The 24,354-nt window shown below is 32.0% G+C and overlaps 3 protein-coding genes across 3 annotated transcripts; 2 read left to right on the top strand and 1 right to left on the bottom strand.

Annotated features, from left to right (window-relative positions):
* The first annotated feature begins 2,909 nt into the window (after positions 1-2,909).
* LOC124927871 (topless-related protein 3-like) lies at positions 2,910-13,178 on the top strand. The gene is made up of 25 exons (XM_047468361.1): positions 2,910-3,161; positions 3,781-3,960; positions 4,058-4,171; positions 4,893-5,051; positions 5,245-5,425; positions 5,586-5,727; positions 6,325-6,443; positions 6,559-6,694; positions 6,878-6,987; positions 7,092-7,161; positions 7,235-7,308; positions 7,384-7,479; positions 7,563-7,655; positions 8,312-8,439; positions 8,584-8,818; positions 8,900-9,067; positions 9,157-9,243; positions 9,622-9,774; positions 10,094-10,204; positions 10,293-10,472; positions 10,544-10,672; positions 10,755-10,850; positions 11,791-11,973; positions 12,056-12,231; positions 12,751-13,178. Exons 1-25 carry the CDS (start codon positions 3,082-3,084, stop codon positions 12,971-12,973), a joined length of 3,423 nt encoding a protein of 1,140 aa, XP_047324317.1. The 5' UTR covers positions 2,910-3,081; the 3' UTR covers positions 12,974-13,178.
* A 194-nt stretch (positions 13,179-13,372) lies between these two features.
* LOC124923919 (syntaxin-43-like) lies at positions 13,373-15,949 on the top strand. Its single transcript, XM_047463919.1, has 8 exons — positions 13,373-13,923; positions 14,158-14,434; positions 14,553-14,642; positions 14,716-14,787; positions 15,108-15,185; positions 15,262-15,327; positions 15,409-15,489; positions 15,567-15,949. The coding sequence occupies exons 1-8, from the start codon at positions 13,727-13,729 to the stop codon at positions 15,672-15,674; spliced, it is 969 nt and encodes a 322-aa protein (XP_047319875.1). The 5' UTR covers positions 13,373-13,726; the 3' UTR covers positions 15,675-15,949.
* Positions 15,950-19,170: 3,221 nt separating this feature from the next.
* LOC124923917 (importin subunit alpha-1a-like) lies at positions 19,171-21,894 on the bottom strand. The gene is made up of 9 exons (XM_047463918.1): positions 21,572-21,894; positions 21,329-21,425; positions 21,136-21,227; positions 20,916-21,047; positions 20,648-20,833; positions 20,376-20,539; positions 20,203-20,281; positions 19,866-20,122; positions 19,171-19,785 (listed from the first exon to the last, which is right to left on the bottom strand). Exons 1-9 carry the CDS (start codon positions 21,782-21,784, stop codon positions 19,389-19,391), a joined length of 1,617 nt encoding a protein of 538 aa, XP_047319874.1. The 5' UTR covers positions 21,785-21,894; the 3' UTR covers positions 19,171-19,388.
* Between the last annotated feature and the right edge of the window lie 2,460 nt (positions 21,895-24,354).

The following is a 24,354-nucleotide window of genomic DNA, read 5'->3' as shown; positions in this document are numbered from 1 at the left end:
ATTTCCATACTCTTTCAACAATTTTCAATTTTTATATTTTTTTTTATTTCTCTATATTTTTTATAAAAATAATTTAATTATATTTATTAAATTAATTAATTAATTAATTAATTTAATTAAATCAAATTATTATAATAATAATATATTTACATTTTAATATAAATATATGTATGTATCAAAATATAAAATTTTAAGACAATAATCAAATATTTATATCTATCTCTATACTATATAATTTTTATTAATATATGATATTTTTTCTTTTATTTATCTAATACTTATTTTTCTTTTTTATTTTAATTAAATTTAAAATTATATATTAATAAAAAAATTTATAAAAATTAATTGTTTCATATAATTTATTTTCAAATAAATTATTATTCTTAATTTAAGAAATTTATTCATTTTTAAAATTATGTTATAAATTCAAATTAGTTAAACTAGTAACGCCTTAAATTAAAATAGTGGTTATAGTTAAGAGTGTAAATGAAGGAATTTGAAGGGCGATTTTGAATCTTTGGCTCTTACTGTAATATATATATATATATATATATATATATATATATATATATATATATATATATTTTTTAAATGTAAATTACTAACGATAAATAGACATCAATAATTCTCGTTCCAACCTTAGATGTTAATTGAAAATGCATTGTGTTATTGGAATTGTTAAAATATATTAGCCATTTTCGACGATCTCTATTTGAAAATGCCTAACTCTAGCTCCAGTTCTGATGTTGAGTTGGATAGTTTTTTTTTAATTTACTTAAAAACTATATATTTTTTAAATATCTTATTGAGTTGTTATTCTGAAATACATTTTAATTATATATATAAACAAATTTAATAATATTTGTTCGTTCAAACTCTTTTAAACCCAACTCCAAGTGTTTCCGAACATGGATATATGTTAGCCCATTCATTTTCCACCCTTCTAAGCCATCAAACTTTTCTCTATTGACCTTTGTTTAACAAGTTTGGATAAATAATCATCCCCAACTCATAATTTGTAAACATTGATTGTCTTTACATATTCATCAAAGTCATTCTAATTTTCTGGTTAACCATCACCATCAACTTGATTAGCACTATAGTGTTCTATTTTATCAATAATATTTGCAGCCACATATTATTGAATAAAGAATTTTTAAAAATAGAATTACCGATAATAGTTGGAATTATAAGCTATATATATAGGAATAAACACTAAATTTTATGAAACGTATGCAAAAGATAATTACGAATATGTAAACACTAAAAGTAGTCATTGAGTCTTAAGGAATTAAAACTGACCATAAAAATTTAAAGAAAAAAACGTTTTTACAAGTTCATTAGTACAACCATAACAGCCAAAATAACTAACAAAAGACCAAGACAATATTACATTGAGCTGGAGGATCGAGCACATGGACAATCACTTTGTTATTTTGTCTGAAATGTGAAAGATCGAGCATTAGAAAGATTGATTTCTCATTTCATTTCAAGATAGAAAAGAAGAAGGAAAATATGACGAGTTTGGAAGAAGATGTTCACGTAGGGAAGAAAAAAAGTTTGTGGGAAAAATTTGCGAAAAATTATTTTATATATATATATATATATAAATATTTATAATAGTTATAAAGAGATTTACTCGAACTGGAAATATAAAATTTGAACTCGAGCTCGATTACAAAATTAAATTACTCGACTCGAGCTCAATTAAACCGAGATCAAGTCGAGTTTTGACCGAGTTACTCACGAGATTCTCACCAACATTTTAAAAAATGTAATAAAATTCAAATTATTTTGAATAAAAAATTAAAGTGGTTAATAATTTTAAATATGTATAACATTATATATAATATTAAATATTATTATAAACATAAAATAAATAATTTAAAGAAACTAAGTTGTTTAAATTTAATCAAACATACATCACTTTGACCATTAAAATAAATTGAATATAAAAAACTTGGTTTTGTTTTGATGTAGGCCTCGGTTGAAGGGGTTTTTGAGATAAAACTCAGTTTTTATCCCAAAACCCAAACATCTTATTAACTATTAAATCAAATAATTTTATCATTTAAATATCAAAATTACCCTCTAATTTTATTTCTCTCTAAACTATCATTCTCTCACCTATACCATATCTTCTAAAGTCAAAGGGTAAATTAATCTTTAAATTTTAAAAACCAATTTTTTCCTACATTTTATCAAACAAGAGTTTTTTTGGATAAAACCCATACAAAATCCAAAAAACCCCTTCCTCAAACAAGGCCGTAGTGGTTATTGGGATTTTTTAAAAAAAAAAAAAAAATCATGTCGGATTAAAATTTCTAATTTCAACCAGTTTGGAATGGTTAAAAGTAAAAAATATTATTTTTTTATAGATAAATTAATTTTATATAAACTAAATAAATGATAATTTTGATATTTAAATACATAAAATGAATGATGAAATAGTTTAATTTTAAAATAAAATTCTAAAAAAAAAACAATAACCACTACATCAATCAATCAAACGAGCCCTTTATCAAACTAACCCATAACATTATCTATACAAATAAAAGTATTCTTCTAAACATAAAAATGAAAATATTGTCTGTAAAATTGTGATTACAATTATATATTTTTTTTATTATTTACATTGATTTAAATAATATGATTAATGAAATTTTGATTATTTAAAATAATGGAGATCAAACAAGACATAGAAATGATGAGAAACTGAAATAAATGCATGAAATAAGTGGACGTTAGGACCGAATAATTCACCAGATTTTAATTTATGTCCTCAATTCCGCAACCCACCACCTCCCTCTCACGTGTCCAGTACTTATTACCCTCCATTGATAAGCGCACTCACTTATCACTGATAAGTCAGTATATAACATGGAAAGTAAGACCCACTGCAAAACGCATCGAAGATAGCGAGACCGATGCATCCTCTCTCCTGTTTCCATTTCTGCAATCTTTCTCCTCCAGAAACCCTAGACCTCACCGGAATTCTCCTTCGATTCCGACCTTGATTCGCCGATCTGCTAGGTTTTACGTTCTCAGATTTCAGCTCAGATCAGACTTTTCTTACGCGATATGACCTCGCTCAGCAGAGAATTGGTGTTTCTCATACTCCAGTTCCTGGAGGAGGAGAAATTTAAGGAAGCTGTTCACAAGTAAGTAAATCTCTTACTGTTTTGTTCATGTATGAGTGAGTTAGCGAGTGAGTTTCACATGATTTTTGAGGCACATAGAAATAAGAAATTCAAGTATTTTGATGTTCCATTCCGTGTTTATGCTAAACGAAAGGAGAAAAGGTACAGATAAAGAAATGGGAGATAAATTAGAATTTGACATAACAGGGTCAACTAATGGTACTTGAAATATAAACCTTGTTATTGGTAGTCGTTTCGATTCTGATACTCTAAACAAAGACTCTTCTTGTACTGGGTTTGTTTTGGATCAATGATGGAGGTTAAGATGATAAAGACCTCTTTATCTTGTAGTAGGGGGGAAGGAGATGATTATTAACATTTGAGTGCTTCTAGGTTCTATTTCCCTAAATCGAGATTTTCAGATTGTTTGCTTAGTCAGCAAATAATTTATAGCAGAAGTTTAATCAATCCATTTGAAAGTATCACTTCTGCTTCTGCTACTGCTTTGGGTTTTAATTTGTCATACAAACCAACACTTTTCATTATCAAAACCCGAAGCAGAAGCAACCGCTTATTTACTTTCTTAGCCGGTAGAGGATAACCTGAATGTTTTTCATATGAATTTGGTTTTGGTGATCAGGCTTGAGCAAGAATCAGGATTTTTCTTCAACATGAAATATTTTGAGGAGAAAGTACAAGCTGGGGAATGGGATGAAGTTGAAAAGTACCTCTCTGGATTTACGAAAGTTGATGACAATCGGTACTCCATGAAGATATTTTTCGAAATTAGGAAGCAAAAGTACCTCGAAGCACTAGACAAGTACATGTTTAATTTAAACATTTTTTCCTAGTTGAATCTGTTTGACATAGTTCAAAAAGAACTTAGTTTTTCTCACATCTTTAACTGAACTGAACAGGCAAGATAGAGCAAAGGCTGTTGAGATACTAGTGGGTGATTTAAAAGTGTTTTCAACATTTAATGAAGAATTATACAAAGAAATTACGCAGCTCTTAACGCTTACCAACTTCAGGTACACAATTGTTTAACACCAACTTTTGGATTATGAGAAGTAAAGTTTTATTCTGTCCTAAATGCAATGGAGCCTCAGTAAGTTTGTGTTCCTAATATAGACCTTATACACTATTTTATTACAATAACTAAGATAACCATGCTATCACTTTTCACAGTTTAATGCTTGGGATTTTTGTTGTTTCTTCTGGGGATTTGTCTTTACCTAACATTGGTTCAAGAATATGTAAATATCTTCTACAAGAATTTCCGAATTATTTTTCTAGGAATGCCTTGTATCAATTTTCTCATTATTTCCATTTATTATGTGGTCCAGTAATTATTCATTTAAGGGTCTTTTTACGAAGTTCCCTAGTCCATTGGATAACTACAGTTTTGTTAGGTCAAAGGGTGTTTAATAAAGAAAAGTCTGCAAGAAACCATTGTGCAAAAATATGTTTGAAATTAGCTCCTTTTTGGGATTTAGGATCACAATCAATGTTTTGAACTGCATTTCCCTGAAGCTTACTTAATGGCTTAAGCATCAATTCTCTTGTCCAAACATGGTGAGGCATAGTTGTTTTAGCACTTCTATAATGTCATTAACTTCTCAGCAAAAGGGGTGTGTGGTTTGGTAATCGCGAGTCTCTTTTAACAGACTCAATAAAGGTTCATTGTTCTCAGCCATAGGCTGCACATCTTAAACTGGTAATTTGTCTGACTTTGCTTCTTTCGGATATCAGGGAAAATGAGCAGTTGTCCAAGTACGGTGATACGAAAACAGCTCGTAGCATCATGTTGATAGAGCTTAAGAAGCTAATAGAAGCCAATCCTCTTTTCCGAGAGAAGCTCGTGCTTCCTACTTTAAAATCTTCAAGACTGCGCACACTAATTAATCAAAGGTAAATAGTGATTCAGCCTGCCGTTTTATGTTATCTCACACCCCTTCATATTTGTTGTTATTTCTAATTCTCGTGTTGATAATTCAACTGAAGAATAATTACTCTATTGTAATCTTAACTAAATGTATGAGTAAACATTTCTGTTCTTTATCTATCACTAATTCTGGCCTGGGATTTATATGTGTCTACCCAGTTTGAATTGGCAGCATCAGCTCTGTAAGAATCCAAGGTCAAACCCTGATATAAAGACACTGTTTATTGATCATACTTGCACACCTTCCAATGGGGCTCTTGCTCCCGCCCCTGCTCCTGTTAGTATTCCAGCTGTTGCAGTTCCAAAGCCTATTGCTTATTCATCTCTTGGAGGTCACAGTGTATGATCATTCTCCATGTTTGTGCTCATTGTTTTGCTCTCATGTAAAAAGTGTAGTGAAGAATTGTTTGTTATACATCTCAAGTAGAGGATGCAAGCTTTGGAAAGAGCTTTTCTATTTGTTTATATCATCTAATAGTATGCTTTGATTTACTTTGCAGCCATTTCCACCAGCTGCAGCGACTGCTAATGCTAATGCCTTAGCAGGTTGGATGGCAAACGCTGCTGCTGCGGCTGCTTCTTCTTCATCTGTTCAAGCAGCTGTTGTTACTGCTTCCTCCTTACCAGTACCACCTAACCAAGGTTAAAATTGCATTAGCTATATTTACTGCCAATGTTTCCTTGTATGTTTTATCCTTGTCTTAAATTTTTAGATCTGGGACCATACTGTTAATTGCTATTTTTTCCCCAATTGCAACCTCTCATTTTTTCCCCAATATAATGGTTGGTTTCTATTAATTTGTTCCTTTCATTTGGAGGCTGGAAGTTGTTCTTGTCTGTAGAGAACAGGGTCGTAGTTGAAGGATTTTCAGCACATGCATTTACCGTTTCTTGATGAAAATAACCCATTTAATCTTTATAGAGTAGGTAGTTTACAAGCAAAAAAGAATTCAGTCACATCCTGAAAGCTGGCGAGGATCCGTTAGAAGCTCTATATACCTATTTGCAAGAACAAAATGCTTTGGTCATATGCTAATAGGCATGTAAAAATCCTTTAGATATTCTATTTAAGAAATTTGCAAAATATGAAACAATGTAGTCTTGAATTGATTGCACGACATGAAGCATGATTCAAGATCCATATGAAGATTCTTGAGCTCTTTGTGTTAGCCTTGTGCCCAAATTTTATTCTCCAAGTCTCCCTTGCAAGTTAAGTGATTCATGTTCTCTTTGGAATAGTTTCAGTGTTGAAACGGCCAATAACGCCACCACCAGCCACTCTAAATATGGTTGATTATCATCACACTGCTGATCATGAGCATCTAATGAAACGATTGCGGACACAATCTGTTGAGGAGGTAACCTTCAATATCTGCTTCTTAATACATTCTTTAGTACGAGGAAAAGATAAACCCATTATGCATTTAAATTTGTGCAAATCTTCCTTTGGATAACTAAAGTTTTAGTCCTCAGGTTTCTTATCCAACTTCTCGTCAACAAGCTAGTTGGACATTGGATGATTTGCCAAGAACTGTAGCTTGCACAATGCAACAAGGATCTGTTGTCACAAGCATGGATTTCCATCCTTCTCATCATGTCTTGCTCCTTGGTAAGTAAGATTGATCTTTACATCATCTTTCCTTTCAATGGGTCCTAAGATTTTTCCTTAGATGTATCCATGATTTGTTGCTTCTTGATGAGAAAAAAACCACATGTTTGGCTCTATATGAAGCTTAAAATCAGGATTGGATGTCCGGTGGCTTGTATTCTCATACGGATTTTGTTTTTGCAGTTGGTTCAAACAATGGAGAGATAACACTGTGGGAAGTTGCCATGAGAGAGAAATTAGTATCAAAGCCATTCAAGATATGGGATATGTCAACATGTTCTCTAACATTTCAGGTTTCCCATATTCTCCTGTTTTCAGACAAGATCGTGTGATAGATTTTACAAATGTTCCCTGACCCAAATATTCATCTTACAACCTTCTGTTTGAATGTCAACAGGCTTCTATGGTCAAAGACACACCTATATCAGTTACTCGTGTCGCATGGAGTCCAGATGGGAATTTTCTAGGTAAGTTTCTTCAACAAGAAATCTTTCAAATGATACATCGCTTTTTGCTTACTTTTATTTATTTTTGGTTTAGGGGCTGCTTTTACCAAACATTTAATTCATCTGTATGCTTATAATGGACCCAATGACTTCCGTCAGCATTTAGAGGTACGCGGAGAAAGGTTTTCTACTAAGAATAGAAAATATATTGTGACTTGATTTGAGCGCCTTGTTTCTTTACAGATTGAAGCTCACGTTGGTCAAGTGAATGACTTGGCCTTTGCTCACCCAAACAAACAGCTTTGTGTTGTAACCTGTGGAGATGATAAAATAATAAAGGTAGGAGGCAAATCCAGTATTTTCTAAGAACTTTACCTATTCGATATGGTTTTTGTTTTGACAAAGAAGGGATTTTGAAACAGGTTTGGGATTTATCTGGCCGAAAGTTGTTTAACTTTGAAGGGCACGAAGCAGCTGTCTATTCAGTTTGCCCTCACCAAAAAGAGAGTATTCAGGTATCTGAAATAACACCCAATTTGCAAAAGTTGTTCTATAGAAGTCCAAAATATATCAGCTGTTACCTTGATGACAATATATTTCCTGCAATGATTGTCAGTTTAGATCATATTCCTTTATGTTCTGTTAAACCGATTCGTCTAGGTCATATTCAGATATATGAAGTGTCTATAGCTTCAAAGAAATTATTCATGCATGGTTTATTGTTGACAAGTTTAGCTGTTGGACTGACCCCTTCTGAATTTAGATGGTACTAAGTGTTTAAAAATTATAGTACCAGACCCTATAGCTGGCTGGTGACTTGAAGAATATCAATACTGATAAACCAGGTTATCAGTATACGTCCAGTCTTCTTAATATTTAGCTAGCGTTTTGAAGATCCTTGAGTCTTCCATTGCAAAGGTCTCATATTTTTCAAGAAAGAAAACATTACAAACAATTTGCTTGTTATGCACATCAGTGCAATATAATAGGATATATATTTGTATTTATGTGAGCCAGATTCTAGGTTAAACAAGAGAGTACTTTGCTTGCACTTTTTATTTCATCACATTTATTTTGCTGCCTCTACACCCTTTATACCACTCCTTCCCTTCTGCTACTATCCTTGAAAGAGGTTGGAGTTAACATGGTTTCTTTTACCGCTTCATCACAGTTCATATTTTCAACTGCTGTTGATGGGAAGATAAAGGCATGGCTATACGATAACTTGGGGTCTAGAGTTGACTATGATGCACCTGGACATTGGTGTACGACTATGCTTTACAGTGCTGATGGAAGTAGGTAAGTTTTGTGAAATCTGGTGCAAAATATAAACAATAAAAAGAAAATAACAACAATAAGGTTTTCCATTTTTCTTTGGATTTATTAAATTTGTTTAACATATTCTAGAGTTTCATATTCATATAATTGATGAAATCCATTCAGGTTGTTCTCTTGTGGTACAAGTAAGGAAGGGGACTCATTTCTGGTTGAGTGGAATGAAAGTGAAGGAGCATTAAAGAGGACATACACAGGTTTTAAAAAGAAATCTGCTGCCTTTTTGCAATTTGACACTACTCAAAACCGTTTCTTGGCTGTTGGTGAAGATCACCAGATTAAGTTCTGGGACATGGATAATGTCAATATTCTTGCCAGCACAGATGCAGATGGTGGACTTCAGGTTTGTTTGTATCTATGTTCATTTTGTTGGTACTTTTGGCTCCTTTTATGTGCTTTTTTCAGGTTGTTATTATTGATACAGAGCCTTCCGCGCCTGAGATTCAACAAGGAAGGAAATCTCCTTGCAGTTACTACAACCGACAACGGGATTAAGATACTTGCAAATGCTGCCGGTCTTAGATCTCTAAGGGCAGCTGGAATTTCATCTTTTGAAGCTATGAGATCCCCGATTGATCCTTCTTCAATTAAGGTAATACATCCCTCTACCTCATTGATTTGTTTTTTGTATGCTCGACACAATAACATTATTTGATTTTTAATAACCTGCGTGCCTATCAGGTTTCTGGGTTTTCTGCTGTTACAAATGCTAATGCAGTCAATTGCAAAGTGGAAAGAAGCTCTCCAGTTCGAGCACCTCCTGTTCTTGTATGTGTTTGCATGCTCATTTTCCCTGTTGCTAGTACAAAAAATTAAATGTCAAGAAAAGAAAAGTAACATTACTGAATCTTCTAATTCTTACCCGTTAAGGGTAACTCAAGTGTGAAGTGGGGGTCATGTTGGTGGGATGACGTGTCTCCTGAAACAAAAAACGGTCTAATAATTTTTTTAAAAGTATTTTTATATTCATGTCGCAAGTTTCCCTTAAAAGCATTTTTCAAATGAAGCTTTTTCACTAGCATAGCTCTAAAGTTCCTTTGTACTGACGCAGTTAGTGCTTGAATATATAATCATTGTTTGAAGTTCTGCTGCATATTGTGCAATGGGATTTTTTTTGTAATATATATATTTATTTTTTTCGTTTAGAATGGAGCTGATTCTATTCCTAGAAGCATGGAAAAACCAAGACTATTGGATGATGTTATTGATAAATCAAAGCCATGGCAGTTGACTGAAATTGTAGATCCTGTTCAATGTCGGCATGTTACTATGCCAGAGAACATTGATGCAACCCACAAGGTTTGGTGAATGATATTTAGACTTTCTCAGTATTGTGCATCATTTCCAACACTTAGGCCTTGTTTGATGAAGAGTTATTTGGACTTAATCCAAATAATCCATTATCCTATCATTTTTGATCAAATGATTCATATCGTCGTCCAAAATATCTAATTATCTTTACTTTATTTTTGTAACATTTTAAATATTAAATATAAAAGATATTTTAGTCATTTAACCGAATTAATCCACTTTTTTCAACAAACAAGATTCCCCCCCAAAAGAAATCCTACATCAATCAAGCTCTTAATGATGACATGATGTTGTATTTGTATCCAAGGTTGCTAGACTTCTTTATACAAATTCTGGAGTAGGCCTCCTGGCACTTGGATCTTCTGGTGTTCAGAAGTTATGGAAGTGGAGCCGTAGTGAACAAAATCAAAGTGGAAAGGTAAATACTGTAGCAAGTTCAAAATTTTGTATTATGCTTTCTTCATGCTTTATCTGCTGTTTCACTAAATTAAGTAACTGTTTATTAGGCCACTGCCAATGTTGTTCCACATCATTGGCAACCGAATAGCGGTCTTCTTATGAAAAACGATGTCTCTGGCGTCAATATTGAAGAGTCTGTTCCATGCATTGCGCTATCGAAGAATGACTCCTATGTAATGTCAGCTTGTGGAGGAAAAGTTTCATTATTTAATATGATGACGTTTAAGGTAGGGTTCTTCTCTTCTATTAACAAACAAAAGATCAATCAATGCCTGAGATATGTTAATATGATGTATAGGTAATGACAACATTTATGCCGCCTCCACCTGCTTCAACCTTCCTAGCATTTCATCCTCAAGACAATAATATTATAGCCATAGGAATGGAGGATTCTACTATCCACTTATATAATGTTAGGGTGGATGAGGTAATTGTCTTTGTTGTCCCCATGTTGCAGATAATACCATGGCATGGGTAGTCAGTACATAAGTTATTTTTTAATTTTATAGGTAAAGTCAAAACTGAAAGGCCACCAGAAGCGCATAACCGGCTTGGCTTTTTCCAACAATCTTAATATATTGGTTTCATCTGGGGCTGATGCTCAGGTAAGGGGAATGTTCAATTTTCATTGAAAGCACATGTATTATATATAAAGTTATTATTGCGCTTAAGCTGGCACAGACCCTGTGGTCTTCCTTAAAAAAGATAAACTATGACTTAGTTGATATCTAGATGCAAGTGTGGGCTTGCAAGCTTTTCAAAAAGAATATAAACTTATTAAAAAAAGGAATATAAATGGGCTTATAAGCTTTTAAAAAAGAATATAAACTTATTAAACAATAAAATATCTAATGAATTTTCATTAATATGTTTTCATGTACCTTTAAATATTTGATGACAATTATAGAGTTATATCTGGTACTAACCCACTAAGGTAAGCTTAAGTGGAAGAGTTTTGCCTAAGAGACCAACTGGCTCCGGTTCGATTTCAGTGGGGGTCGTGCGGTTTTCTAAAGAAAAAAGAAATATGAAGAGCTCCACAATCCTGTTCATGTTTAAGATGGATGCATTTACCCATAACTAATAGGTTTTTATATTTTGACTAAACCTATATATAAGCCCTTAAAGTATTCACCAATTTTAGAACCCACCCTTGATCTATTGTATTATTTTATAGAAGCTCTTAACTATGAAACCGTTTTGATATGAACCATTTTAAGTGGCAGGTTTTAAAAAGATTTTTTCTGTTCTAATTTTCAGCCACATAGGACCATTTTTGCAAACTGGATCCATTTTATTTTTGAACAGGTCATCATCTATATATTTAACAGTTAACTTATAAAGAGTGATTGTGAGTTAGTTTAAGGGGAAATATCAAAATTGACGAATATATGAAGGGTTTATTTATAGGTTTAATCTTATATTTCTATTCAATCATGTTTTAGTCTTGTTAGTGACCGTTTTTTATGGAATATAATCACATATAATTTGGCATCATGCTGAATGAATTCTCGTTTATCTTGTAATCAACATGATCTCTTGCAGCTATGCATTTGGAGCATTGATACATGGGAGAAGAGGAAATCTGTTCAAATACAGTTGCCTGCAGGAAAGTCTCCTAGTGGTGATACTAGAGTCCAGTTTCATTCTGATCAAATCCGGTTGTTGGTTTCACATGAAACACAGTTAGCTATATATGATGCTACAAAAATGGATCGTATCTGTCAGGTATTGAACTTATCTGAGATGGTTAAACCTTCTATATAAGATACACGATACATTAATTTCTAATGTTTTTTTTGGTATGCAGTGGGTACCGCAGGATGTCCTCTCAGCTCCAATATCATATGCTGGATATTCTTGCAATAGCCAACTAGTGTACGCATCTTTCTGCGATGGCAACATTGGGGTGCTTGATTCAGATAGCCTGAGATTGCGATGTCGCATTGCTCCATCTGTATACTTGTCCCCATCAGTGTTAAGTGGGTAAGTAAGACCAGCATTTCACTCTCTTTTTTTTTTTTTGAAAATTAAAATTTATATACCTTTAGTCATGAACTGCCACAACAATACAAACAACAAGCAAAAGAATGTGGGGTTATTTGAAAATAACCTTGTTTGTGTGCACATTCAAACAAGAATAAATTAGATTTGAATGTGATAGTTTTTTAGATTAATCTTAGATAACCCATATCATATCAAACAAGGCCTTAGAAATAATGTATTTTTTTTTGTTTTGTGAAAAAGATCTTGTTTCATGTATTTAAAATGTTATAAAGAATAATTAAACGCACTTTGATACTTGAAATGACTTGATGATGGAAGAAAATTGTTGATTGGATAAGATCCAAATAAATCACATATAACAAGCCCCTAATACAATCAGGCCAGTCCTATAGTCAATTCTTCACATATTTGTGATTACTTGTTGTATTATGTTGTTCCATTTGTGATCATTTCTACAAGTTTTAGTTCTCTATGATAAACACGAAGATTGTGTTGCAGGAGTGTACCTGTGTACCCGGTTGCGGTTGCAGCACATCCACAGGATCCCAATCAATTTGCGGTCGGGCTGAATGACGGGTCGGTTAAAGTTCTGGAACCTTTGGAATCAGATGCTAAGTGGGGAGTCTCTCCGTCCTCCGTTGTGGATAGCAGTCTGGTAAATGGACGACCCGGATCATCTTCTAATGCGAGCAATCACACACCAGATCAAGCTCAAAGATGAAGAATATTTACTATATATTATATGTTTTACAAATGAACAGTGCTTAGTCGTCATATTCTACTACACTATAATTTATCTTTAAGTTAGGTTTCTCTAATATATATATCGTAGAAAGTTGTGATATTTTATTATGTTGGTGCTTGGTTTAGGTGTTTATCTGAATTCGTCATACACAACTGCTTGCTAGTGAAAGCTGTTATTATTATTCTTAAAGATTATCTTTTTTGTGCTTAAATAATTTAGTTAAGGTAATTTTTGAAAAGAAATGGATCTATTTTCAATAAAAATAATATTATTCTTCGTAAAGAAGCAAAAGAATCGGAATTATTATTAGTACACGGAAAAAGAAAAAGAAAAAGAAGAAGAAGAAATAAATAAAAGAAAGTTGGACCGGCGTTCCTCAACTGTCAATAGAACCGAAATCCCTTGACTTCACCACCGGCAACCCAACCGCGTTTCTTCCTTTTTCCGATCTGAAGAAACGGTGGAGCGATAACCGGTGGAAAACTCACTTCTTCCGGCAACGTTTTCGATCGATCGGAAGAAGAAGAAGAAGCCATTATTGCTTTTACGATTTCTTTTCTTTTGAGCTACACAGAAACCTAGCTAGCATGAGGTGAGGTGAGGTGAGGTGCTCTCCTTTTGCTTCTCTGTCCTCCTCTTCCTCAGATCTGCCTGCTGGGAGAAGAAGAAGAAGGTCACTCGGTTTTGTAAGATCTTTCGTGTTAGCTCAATTTTGGTTTCTTAGACAATATGGCGACCAGGAACAGGACTATCTTGTTTAGAAAGTACAGGGATGCATTGAAGAGCGTTCGAGCTCCGTCTAATTCTTTTTCATCGTCTTCTTCCGCTTCTGCTGGTCCAGTCATTGAATTATCTAATGTTCCTTTTATCAAACAAAATCGATCTTATGTTCCCTTAAGCACTGATGATCCTGCTGCTGGCTCCAGGTACACACATCTCTCCCCAAATCACACTTACAATTTCCTAATTTTGTTCTTATGCGTGAGAACTGATTCTATACATTAATAGCTAAAAAAGGTTTAAGTGAAGTGAATTTTGATTAGGCAACTCTCTAGAGTAAATAGAATAGTTTCGTTCAAGCATTTTATTTCATTGGAGAAGAAGAGGGTATTTAGGGCTTCTGTCATTTGAGAAAATGCTTGTTTTCCTTTCCATTGCAGTGGAGGTGCACTTACTGTGGGTCTACCTCCGGCTTGGGTTGACATATCTGAAGAAGTATCTGCTAATATCCAACGCGCACGTTCAAAAATGTCAGAGCTCGCTAAAGCTCATGCCAAAGCTTTAATGCCTTCATTTGGAGATGGTAAAGAAGATCAGCGAATGATTGAGTCTCTTACTCACGAAATAACAGATCTTTTGAGAAAGTCGGAGAAGAGATTAAAGAGACTTTCTGCTGCTGGTCCCTCTGAGGATTCAAATATTAGGAAGAATGTACAGGTAAAAGCAATTTTGTGTGTGTGGTTTTCTCTATGGTATTCATTTCCAACTGAGTTTCTCGACTGGTTTCTTTCTAGATCAGTGCTGGTTTTATATTATGTGTATTCTTTTCTTGCAGCATGCTCTAGCAACCGACCTTCAGAACCTTTCAACAGAACTTCGAAAGAAACAATCAAATTACTTGAAACGGCTTCAGCAGCAGAAAGAGGTAAGTGTTGAGGAAGAAGTACCATTTCTTGTGCTCAATTTTGGTAGTCTTCTAACAGTAATTTGTAATGTAGGGTGCGGATGGAGTTGACATAGAAATGAACTTAAATGGGGCCAAAAGGGAAGATGATGAGTTTGATGACCTTGTAAGATTTCTTGTTATGCCATGTGCAAACTTACAACTCTTTTCAGTCATTTATTTACCATGCAGAACTTGAGAACTTATTTTATCCTGGGGTAAATAACAATCTGCAAAGGAAACTTCTGATACTTAAACTATATTTGACCTTGGTGGATCTAGATTTTATTTTATTTTATATTTTCTTGTGCTCTTTGTATTTGGCGTTCTTAAGGTGCTCACACATATCAAAATTTGTTTTCTTTCTCTTGGGGTTACTCTTTGCTGTTCTCCACCTTTGTTGTCATGGAAATCAATGGACTGATCTGATAGTGTAAATAAAAATAGGGGTTTAATGAGCATCAAATGGCGAAATTGAGGAAGAACGAGGCATTTAATGTCGAAAGAGAAAAGGAAATCCAACAGGTATGTGGAAAGTTCTTAGTATGATTGGATTTGGTTTGTATGTAGCAAAATTAAATATAAACCATAATTGTTGTAGGTGGTGGAATCAGTAAATGAGCTAGCTCAAATAATGAAAGATCTATCAGTTCTCGTGATTGATCAGGCAAGGCAAACCTCATAATCCAACATTTATTTTTACAGTTTTGATATTTATGAAGTTAACTGTATATAAATATCCAAACAGGGCACAATTGTAGACAGGATAGACTACAATATCCAGAATGTTGCTGCATCAGTTGATGAAGGCCTTAAGCAGCTTCAGAAGGTTGTATTATTTTTTTTTTCTAAATTTCTTCACATCTCTGCTATTATTAATGTTTGGGAATTGAATGAACATTGTAGGCTGAGAGATCTCAGAAACAAGGAGGGATGGTGATGTGTGCGACGATTCTCATAATTATGTGTGCGGTTATGTTAGTCCTTCTAATCCTCAAGACAATACTCTTCTAATTCTCGCAAACAAGTGGGAATTTTGAAATCCCAAGGTTAGTTCAACTTTACTAGTGTGCATTTGTTTGTATCCTCTTCGTCTATTACAGAATTATCATTTTCATTATTATTATCATTCCTTCTTTTCCATGGAGGAAGAGATTGAGAGGCGACTATACATACAGAAGAATGATGGATTAATCACTTTAGATTTAGGAGATTTATAAATGAAAAAAAATTAAAATTTTTGTTGGGATTGATTGTATAGTAGTAATAGAATATTATACTTGTTTGAATTGAGAGACTACGGATTTTTCACCTTTCAATAACTAACTCTTTCATATTCATCAGGTTACCGAATTGTTTTGTTGCTATTTCATTTTGTTATTTTTACGAAAACCATCATAAGTTTTTGAATTGGGGTTTAGGGAGGAGGGATAACTAACCATATCATGATTTTATACTCGTCTTCACCACACACAATATAAATAAACTAACCGTTTCTTTTCGATAGCATGTTATGTAGCAACATATAAATAAACTAATGACTGAGGAGCGAAAATTTATGGCGAATGGTGTAGAGAATAAGTTGAAATGCTGATTATGAATAAAACTTCAAACCTCTAATATTTTTTTTTTCAAATAGTACATATATTATAAAATGATAAGAAAAATTTAACTATGACAATAACATTATATTATAGAAAAAAACAATAAGGTCACAAAATATGTAAAAAAGAAAAATGAGACATTATTTGTTTCTAAACTGTCAATAAAGACATTAACAATGTGCTTTCCTAAATTGAAATATGTAATAGGGATCTTAAATTAATTAATTTAATAAAATATATAAATATATATTTATTAAATTATAAATAAATATATATAAACAAATAATAAATTTTAAATATCAAAATTATTAATTATTTTTTGGTTCTACTAATATTTTCTCTTTATTTTCCTTATTTATTTTATTTCCTCCATTTAATCAATCATAGAAGACAACTACTAGATTATTTTATTTTCTCTGTTTTTTTTTATTTAATCAAATCACTTTATCATAAATCATATCATTAAATTCATTTACTAAAAGATCAAAATATTACTATTTTTTTTAAAAAATGAACATTATAAATTAATACATTAAGTCTTCTTTTCTTTAAAAAGAATATTATTTTCTTTAAAATCATCATATACATCAACATTTTTTAAATAAACCTTTATCAAACAAGATCTTAGTCATCTTGTTAGTTTTAAAAGTGTAACTTCTCTAACTTGCTTCAACTTCAATTGCTATATATAAAAATGTCATTAACTTCAATTGCTATATTTAAAAAGATCATCTGGTTTCTTTAACAAATTAGATACATATATGGACTATGGAAAACTTATTTTTAGTAGGACCCCAAACACGTGTTTTATTCTAAACAAGATGATATGCTTCGACAAAACATTAATAATGACAATTCTATAATTTGTCCGTTATGATAATCATATATGATTTTTGTTAAGAAAAGTTCTGTGAGTCAATTTTTTTATTTTTATCAAAGATTTCGATTTTGGGTGAAGCGCTGCTCACGATAGAATTTTTACAATTGATATATATATAAAAATGTTATATTATTGTATATCGTTGTCACATGTGTCAGAATAAGGTTGAATTGACAATTTACTTTTCTTTTGTATTGTCAATGAATGACTAATATATGTAGTCTGTTGTGGAGTATCTGAGACTTATCAGGTCATTTTCGAATCTTTAAGTAGTTGCTGAAAAGTTTGAATTGACGCAACTTACATTATATTTTAATCAAAATCTTATTAATTTTGTTAATAATTTAAATAAATAAAATATTTTTTAAAATAAGAGAAAAACATTTTCAAATATATATATATTATATTTGAAACCATATATATTAAAAATGATATGAATCGTTTAAGCATATAAAAAATGACATGAACAAAATAAAAAATTTACGTTACTCAATATATTATCTAACTCGTAATTCTTCAAGAAAAATGATTAACTCCCTGATTGATTCCGCAGATTTTCCGAAACAAATCACGAAAAATGTCATACAAATAACATTATAAAATGATATAAATCGGACGATTACGATAATTAAAAGTTCGTCGATTTATCTTAATTAGATAGTGCACTATAAAATAATTGAGATGATAACTAAATATGTAGGTTTGTTATATAATCACATCAATCTAAATTTCTCATCAATTACCTAAAAGCTTGGGCATCACCTAATCAATTTCAATAATACTGCACACAAAACTCTAGATATTAACACAATATAAAAGTAAGTGAGTTGTCGATTCAACATCTTTTTGATACATATGACATCGACTTACCATAATACAACATTTTTTAATGCACATAATCTGTAAGAATTTCATCATGAATAACATCCATCCAAAAACGAGATCTTCTTCCAAAACTTCTCCCAACAAAAATCGTATTGAATCACTTAGGGAACAAATTGTATCAATGTCTCAATTGCCATTTCTTATAAAAAATAAACTATATTTTGTGAAGATTCTCTAAATATTTAATCACTCTGGATCAAACATGTACTTAGTTGACATTTCTACGTAGCAAATGAAACAAATTCATGATATGGTGTAACTAAACTTTTCACACTACAACAAATATCGTCCCCAAAACTGATCGAAGATACATCCCCACAATGAAATCTAAACTGCTCACGATTTTTTTTCCACATAAAATAAATTTCCTTTAAAATACTACATCCCGATAGATAATTAGACCTTTTGGTGAATCAACCGAACTATTGTTGACCAGATTAAATCTAATAATCGATGTCCAAAATCTATTCGACTTTGTTGCAATCTACTATACCATTTCGATAGAAGAACCTTATTAAAAAAAATATGTCTGATTTATTAAGATTAACTTGAAAATCTGAACATACATTAAAATAATTATAAAATATCTTAAAAATGCTTAAAATTCATTAGGTGACCTAAAAAATGATACATTTTTTTTCCACGATTCACTCCACCTATTGAGTCTCGAGTTTTCTATAAAGACCATAATTTTTTTTTAAAGAGTTTTCATAACATTCACGGGAACAATAAAAGAAATAATGGATCACCCTTGAGATCTGAAACAAAATCTAATGCAGTCAAACTATTCCCATTTTGTCAATGACATAAAAAAAAATATAAAATTCCATTGAGGTATATCCAAACAAACAAAATCTAATGCAGTCAAACTATTCCCATTTTATCACTGACATAAAAAAAAAAATATAAAATTCCATTGAGGTATATATCCAATCAAACTCCCCATTGAGGTGATCATTAAATATATTTTTTAATTATTTTTTTTTCCTAAAATTAATAGCCAGATTTGGTGTTTGGAAACAAAGTCATCTTATTATGATGATCTTTGATCCTAGGAGAACAGAAAAAAAAAATGAAACATCATAATAATGAGAATAAAATTTGCAAAAAAAGATATCATCATCTATGATTGAATCTAACATAACTTAAAAAGTAAAAATTCTACAAAACTTAAACCTTATTAAGATTTGGAGTCGTTTTACCGCTTGTAAGAAAATAAAATAAAAGCAATTAAAAGTTGAGATATTTGGGATAAAAAGTACCAAAAAAAATCAAAATCCCATCAAGAAACTGTTTTTGTCTGCCTGATCCAAAAAGAAAGCCAAAATCAATTATTCTTCTCTTCTCCTCTCCTCTCCATCAGTTGTTGAAGTTAAAACCACCATTAGGGACAGCAGGATGCTGACCACTTCCAAAGTGAAACCCTCCTCCTTGAGCTGGATTCGTCCCATCCGCCGCAGCCGCCTCTTCGTCATCTACCTCTTCCTCCGCCCAATACGTCTCCAAAAGCTTCACCGCCTTCTCGTAAATATCATTATTATCGTGACTCTGAAGATTCTCAATCTTTTCCAGCCCTTCAGCTTCATCAATCATTGTTGCAAAAAGATTCACTTCACCATTAATCCCTAAATTCTTATCAGCTTCTCCAACCTTCAAAATATTCTCAAGCCCCTCCAGACAAACCGTAGCAATCCTAGGATCCGTGCAATCAAGAAGATCGCACAATGGCTTGATACATCCTTGACCCACGAGGTACCTGTCATTTTATTATCAATCAAACTATTCTTTGATGATCAAAACACAATTAACTGCAACAACAAAAACAGACAAACATACTTTATTTGGTCGTGTGTGCCACCAGAGGTGGCATTAGAAATAGCCCAGGCAGCTTCTTTCTTAACATCAAATTCAGCAGTTTGAAGCAGCTGAACCAGAGGTCCTACTACATTGGCGTTAATTGCCACCTGGATCTGATCCTTGTTTCCAGCAGTGATATTGGAAATTGCCCAACAAGCTTCCTTCTTAATGCTCTTCTTGTAGTTCCCAGTCATCAGATTTACTAGGCAGGGTAATACTCCATGGTTGATGATAAACTACACAAAATACAAAAGTAATTAATCACCTTATGGCTTTGTTTTTCTTACAAAACATTTTCAGATTATATTTTCAGTACCTGTGTTTGCATATCATCTCCAGTAACAATGTTGCCAACAGCACGAAGAGCGGGAACAAGAACTGATGGGGTCGGGTGCCTAGAAAAAAGGAAAACACAAACAACATTAGGGAAAATGGATGGACCCAAAATCAATTCAATTCAATTCAAATGAAATGAAATGAAATACCCACATCAAAAGTTCAACCAGACGTGGGCATGCACCAGCATCTATAACTTCTTGAATTTTTTCATTTGTTCCATCAGAAAGATACGAGAGAGCCCAACATGCATCTGTCAAAACTTCCTCATCATTGGAGTGAATAAGTTTTTGAAGAACAGGAAGAGACGGCTTCAACTGTACAAAGTTAGTCAAATGAACAACCAACATTATATTTATTATTCAACAGCACAATGCAGCATATATTAAATGAAAAAAACATCAAATTTATAAATAGATAGATACCTGGTCAAATTCTGGCTGTGGCTTGCCTCTACAGAAATTTGAAAGAGTCCAAGTGGCATTCCTTAGCATGGAAAGCTTTGAGTGCTCATTCAGTTGAGCCAGTAATGGGAGCATGGCACCTTCTTTAAGAACAAGGTCTCGGCATTTGGGAGAGTCCCCAGCAATATTTCCTAGCGCCCATACAACCTAATAAAAAAATCACCATACTATTATTACTGACAAACAAACATGGGATCAGAAAACAAAGCAAGATGAATGATTATTTTACCTGCTCTCGCACTTCATCACTAGCTGAACTCAGGAGTTTCACAAAATAGGGGATTGCTCCATTGTCAATGATCACTTTAGTGTGCTCAGAAGTTCCAGAAGCAATGTTTGTGAGTGCCCACGATGCCTCAAACTGAAGAAGAAATCAACTAGATTAGCAAAACCTTCAAACATAAGAAGAAGAATCTCTTCTTCCACGAAAACAACGAAAGAAACGTCACCTGAAGCTGTGGGATCTCTTCCCTCATAAGAAACTGAATCATTCTGGGAACCACACCAGACTGTATAACTTCATCAATTGGAGGGTTTCTTTCTGGTAAAACAATATATATTAAATTCACAAGCAAATCACACAAACAGGCAGGAAGGAAGGCACGAAATCATTACAGGAGAAGGACACAAAACAAATGTTACCTATAGAAAGCAATTTTCTGAACTGAGTAGTTGCAGTCAACTGCAAACTGATATCATCTGAATAAATCCCACTCAACATTCCCGGTATATTCTCCAACTGCACCATATCAAGTATAAAACAAAGCGTATATACAGAATCAGAAATCATACAGATAAATATGAAAAACATAATAAGCCAGCCAGGTATCCGCCGGATCTATCTAATCTAAACCTAGAGAAAACATAAAAATAAGATATTCTTACTTTGCCGTCAACAGAGAGAACTGAGCCAACTGATGAAGAATGTTGTTGACTTGATTGAAACTCCCTCCTCTTCTTCTGCAAGTTCTCTTCCCTTCGATTCTTCCGGATCTCCACCATATCATCTTCCCTCCTCCTCCGACCTTCATCAGCATCGACAGCAACCTTGTACCGATTACGACGAACCTCCGTCTTCGCGCTCGGCCTCAGAGACATGTTTGGTGGTCAGAAATCGAACGAACGAAGTTACTTTCTCTGTTGTAAGTAATGGAGGAAAGGAAGTGTGAAAACTAGAGAGAGAAGATGAAACACCGCCAACGGCTGTAATGAACGAACGAATGAGGGCTGGCTACAAGAGGGAAAGTTAAATAGGGCTAGAAAATTGGTTTCTTTCATATTTGGGCATCTACTTTAACTTATTTACGAAATTATCCTACACTAGAATTTTTTTAAAAGTGCACTATCGACGTGGTCAAACTAGCCGTTAATCGCGATTTTTATTCCTGAATAAAGACCCTCCTTCAACTTTGTCTAAATAAGTAAAGAAATCTTTACACTTTAAACCTAATATACTATTATTATTTACATCAGTTATTTTACTTGTTATGTCAAAATTATAAAATATAAATATTTCTATGGTACAAGTTAATTTTTTTTTACCAAATAAAATAAATAATGGGTTTTCCTTATCAGAAAATAAAATTTCTCATTGTATATATGATCACTGCAATTATAGATTTACTCAAAATTAATATATTTGGTAGTTGTTATTTTATTTTTAAATTAAGTTATAAATAAATAATAGTTTCACATTGTATAAAACATTAATTATATATTAACTCAATCTTATCTAATATTTGCACGAATAATAATATAAAAAAATAAAAAAATAAAAAATGTGACTTTATACTTTAATTCAATATTTTTTTTTATCTAATTATTAAAAAAATATGACAAAACTTACATTTATTCATCATTCGTTTTATTTAAAATAGCTTTGTTATTTTGATAAAACAAATCTTCCAACATTGAATTTTAAATCAAATTACCAATCAAATATAAAGTTATATTGGGTCTAATATTACTTATTATTATATATTTATTTGAAAAAAATAAGAATATTAAAAAAATTATCTAAACCATTCATTTAAGTTTTATATATAATGATTTTAATTATTTAATAACCAAATTCGAGGGTGCATTCTTAAATATGATCCTAAGCCCTAAATCACTCTTCATGGAGAAAACTTTAGGTTTTATCACCAATGTTTGCATTATTCAAGCCGACATTTCCTCCATAGACGAATTCTTAGATTTTTTTATCAATGTTCGCGCACTCACATATAATAATTACTTCATTTGGAGAGATTCAAACCCTAGTCTGAGTATGAATGTTAACATTTTAACCGCTAAATCACTTATGATTGTTGAAATAATATTATAATTTTGTATATGTATATATATATATATTGTAAGTTAGATTATGAATAACTATATAAACTAGCATGTATCCCGTGCATTTGCACGAGTAATAATATAAAAACCCGTGAAAAAAATATTACGGTAAAAATTTTATGGGCGGGTAAACCCACAATCCGGACACTTTAAAAATTAAGTATCATTATATATATATATAGATTAGTTAGTGAAAAATTTAAACTTATATTGTTAAAATGTCACACGTTTATCAAATTTTGGGTTGAATTTAAAATATAAAGTGTTGTTAGCCTAGTTGGTTAAAATGTTGTACTTGTTTTTGTTAGGTTACAAGTTCGAACCATACCTATAACATTTTTAATTTTATTTTTAACCGTTTTAAATTTATGGGCGGGTCAACCCACAATCCGAGCCAAGTATCCATTTACTCTCACATATATCCAAATTAACCACAGATCTCGACAATTGGACACTTTAAAAATTAAGCATCTTTTATATATATATATATATATATATATATATATATATATATATATATATATATATATTAGTTAGTTAAAAAGTTGAATTTATATTGTTAAAATGTCACGCGTTTATCAAATTTTGGGTTGAATTTAAAATATAAAGTGTTATTAGCTTAGTTGGTTAAAAAGTTGTACTTGTTTTTGTTAGGTTGCAAGTTCGAACCATACCTATAACATTTTTAATTTTATTTTTAACCGTTTTAAGTTTATGGGCGGGTCAACCCACAATCCGACCCAAGTATCCATTTACTCTCACATATATCAAAATTAATCACAACTCTCGACCCGGCAATCCAGACACTTTAAAAATTAAGCATCATTATATATATATATATAGATAAGTTAGTTAAAAAGTTGAACTTATATTGTTAAAATGTCACGCGTTTATCAAAATTTGGGTTGAATTTAAAATATAAAGTATTATTAGCCTAGTTGGTTAAAAGGTTGTACTTGTTTTGTTAGGTTGCAAGTTCAAACCGTACTTATAACATTTTTAATTTTATTTTAAACCGTTTTTAGTTTATGGGTGGATCAACCCACAATCCGACCCATGTATCCATTTACTCTCACATATATCCAAATTAACCAGACCCGACAATTCAGACACTTTAAAAATTAAGCATCATTATATATATATATATATAGATTAGTTAGTTAAAAAGTTGAACTTATATTGTTAAAATGTCACGCGTTTATCAAAATATTTAATAAAAACAAAATATAATAAAAATAATTAAATCTCTTATACTAATAAGAAATACAAATAATTCTATTAATAATGATATAACATTATATATAATAAAAATTATTAAATTTATTATCCTA

The sequence above is a fragment of the Impatiens glandulifera genome, chromosome 2 (assembly GCF_907164915.1).
Source record: "Impatiens glandulifera chromosome 2, dImpGla2.1, whole genome shotgun sequence".
NCBI lineage: Eukaryota > Viridiplantae > Streptophyta > Magnoliopsida > Ericales > Balsaminaceae > Impatiens > Impatiens glandulifera.
Note: the sequence above shows the minus strand (reverse complement) of the source record. Positions and strands in the feature narration are given on the sequence as shown.

Coding starts and splice junctions, on each gene's coding strand:
- LOC124927871 (XM_047468361.1), top strand. CDS start 3,082: ATGACCTCGCTCAGCAGAGAATTGGTGTTTCTCATACTCCAGTTCCTG. Junction 6,988..7,091: donor CATGTTCTCTAACATTTCAG/GTTTCCCATATT, acceptor GAATGTCAACAG/GCTTCTATGGTCAAAGACAC. Junction 7,480..7,562: donor GAGATGATAAAATAATAAAG/GTAGGAGGCAAA, acceptor ATTTTGAAACAG/GTTTGGGATTTATCTGGCCG.
- LOC124923919 (XM_047463919.1), top strand. CDS start 13,727: ATGGCGACCAGGAACAGGACTATCTTGTTTAGAAAGTACAGGGATGCA. Junction 13,924..14,157: donor GATCCTGCTGCTGGCTCCAG/GTACACACATCT, acceptor TTTCCATTGCAG/TGGAGGTGCACTTACTGTGG. Junction 15,490..15,566: donor GCCTTAAGCAGCTTCAGAAG/GTTGTATTATTT, acceptor TGAACATTGTAG/GCTGAGAGATCTCAGAAACA.
- LOC124923917 (XM_047463918.1), bottom strand. CDS start 21,784: ATGTCTCTGAGGCCGAGCGCGAAGACGGAGGTTCGTCGTAATCGGTAC. Junction 21,048..21,135: donor AAGAGATCCCACAGCTTCAG/GTGACGTTTCTT, acceptor TTTCTTCTTCAG/TTTGAGGCATCGTGGGCACT. Junction 19,786..19,865: donor GGCACACACGACCAAATAAA/GTATGTTTGTCT, acceptor ATAAAATGACAG/GTACCTCGTGGGTCAAGGAT.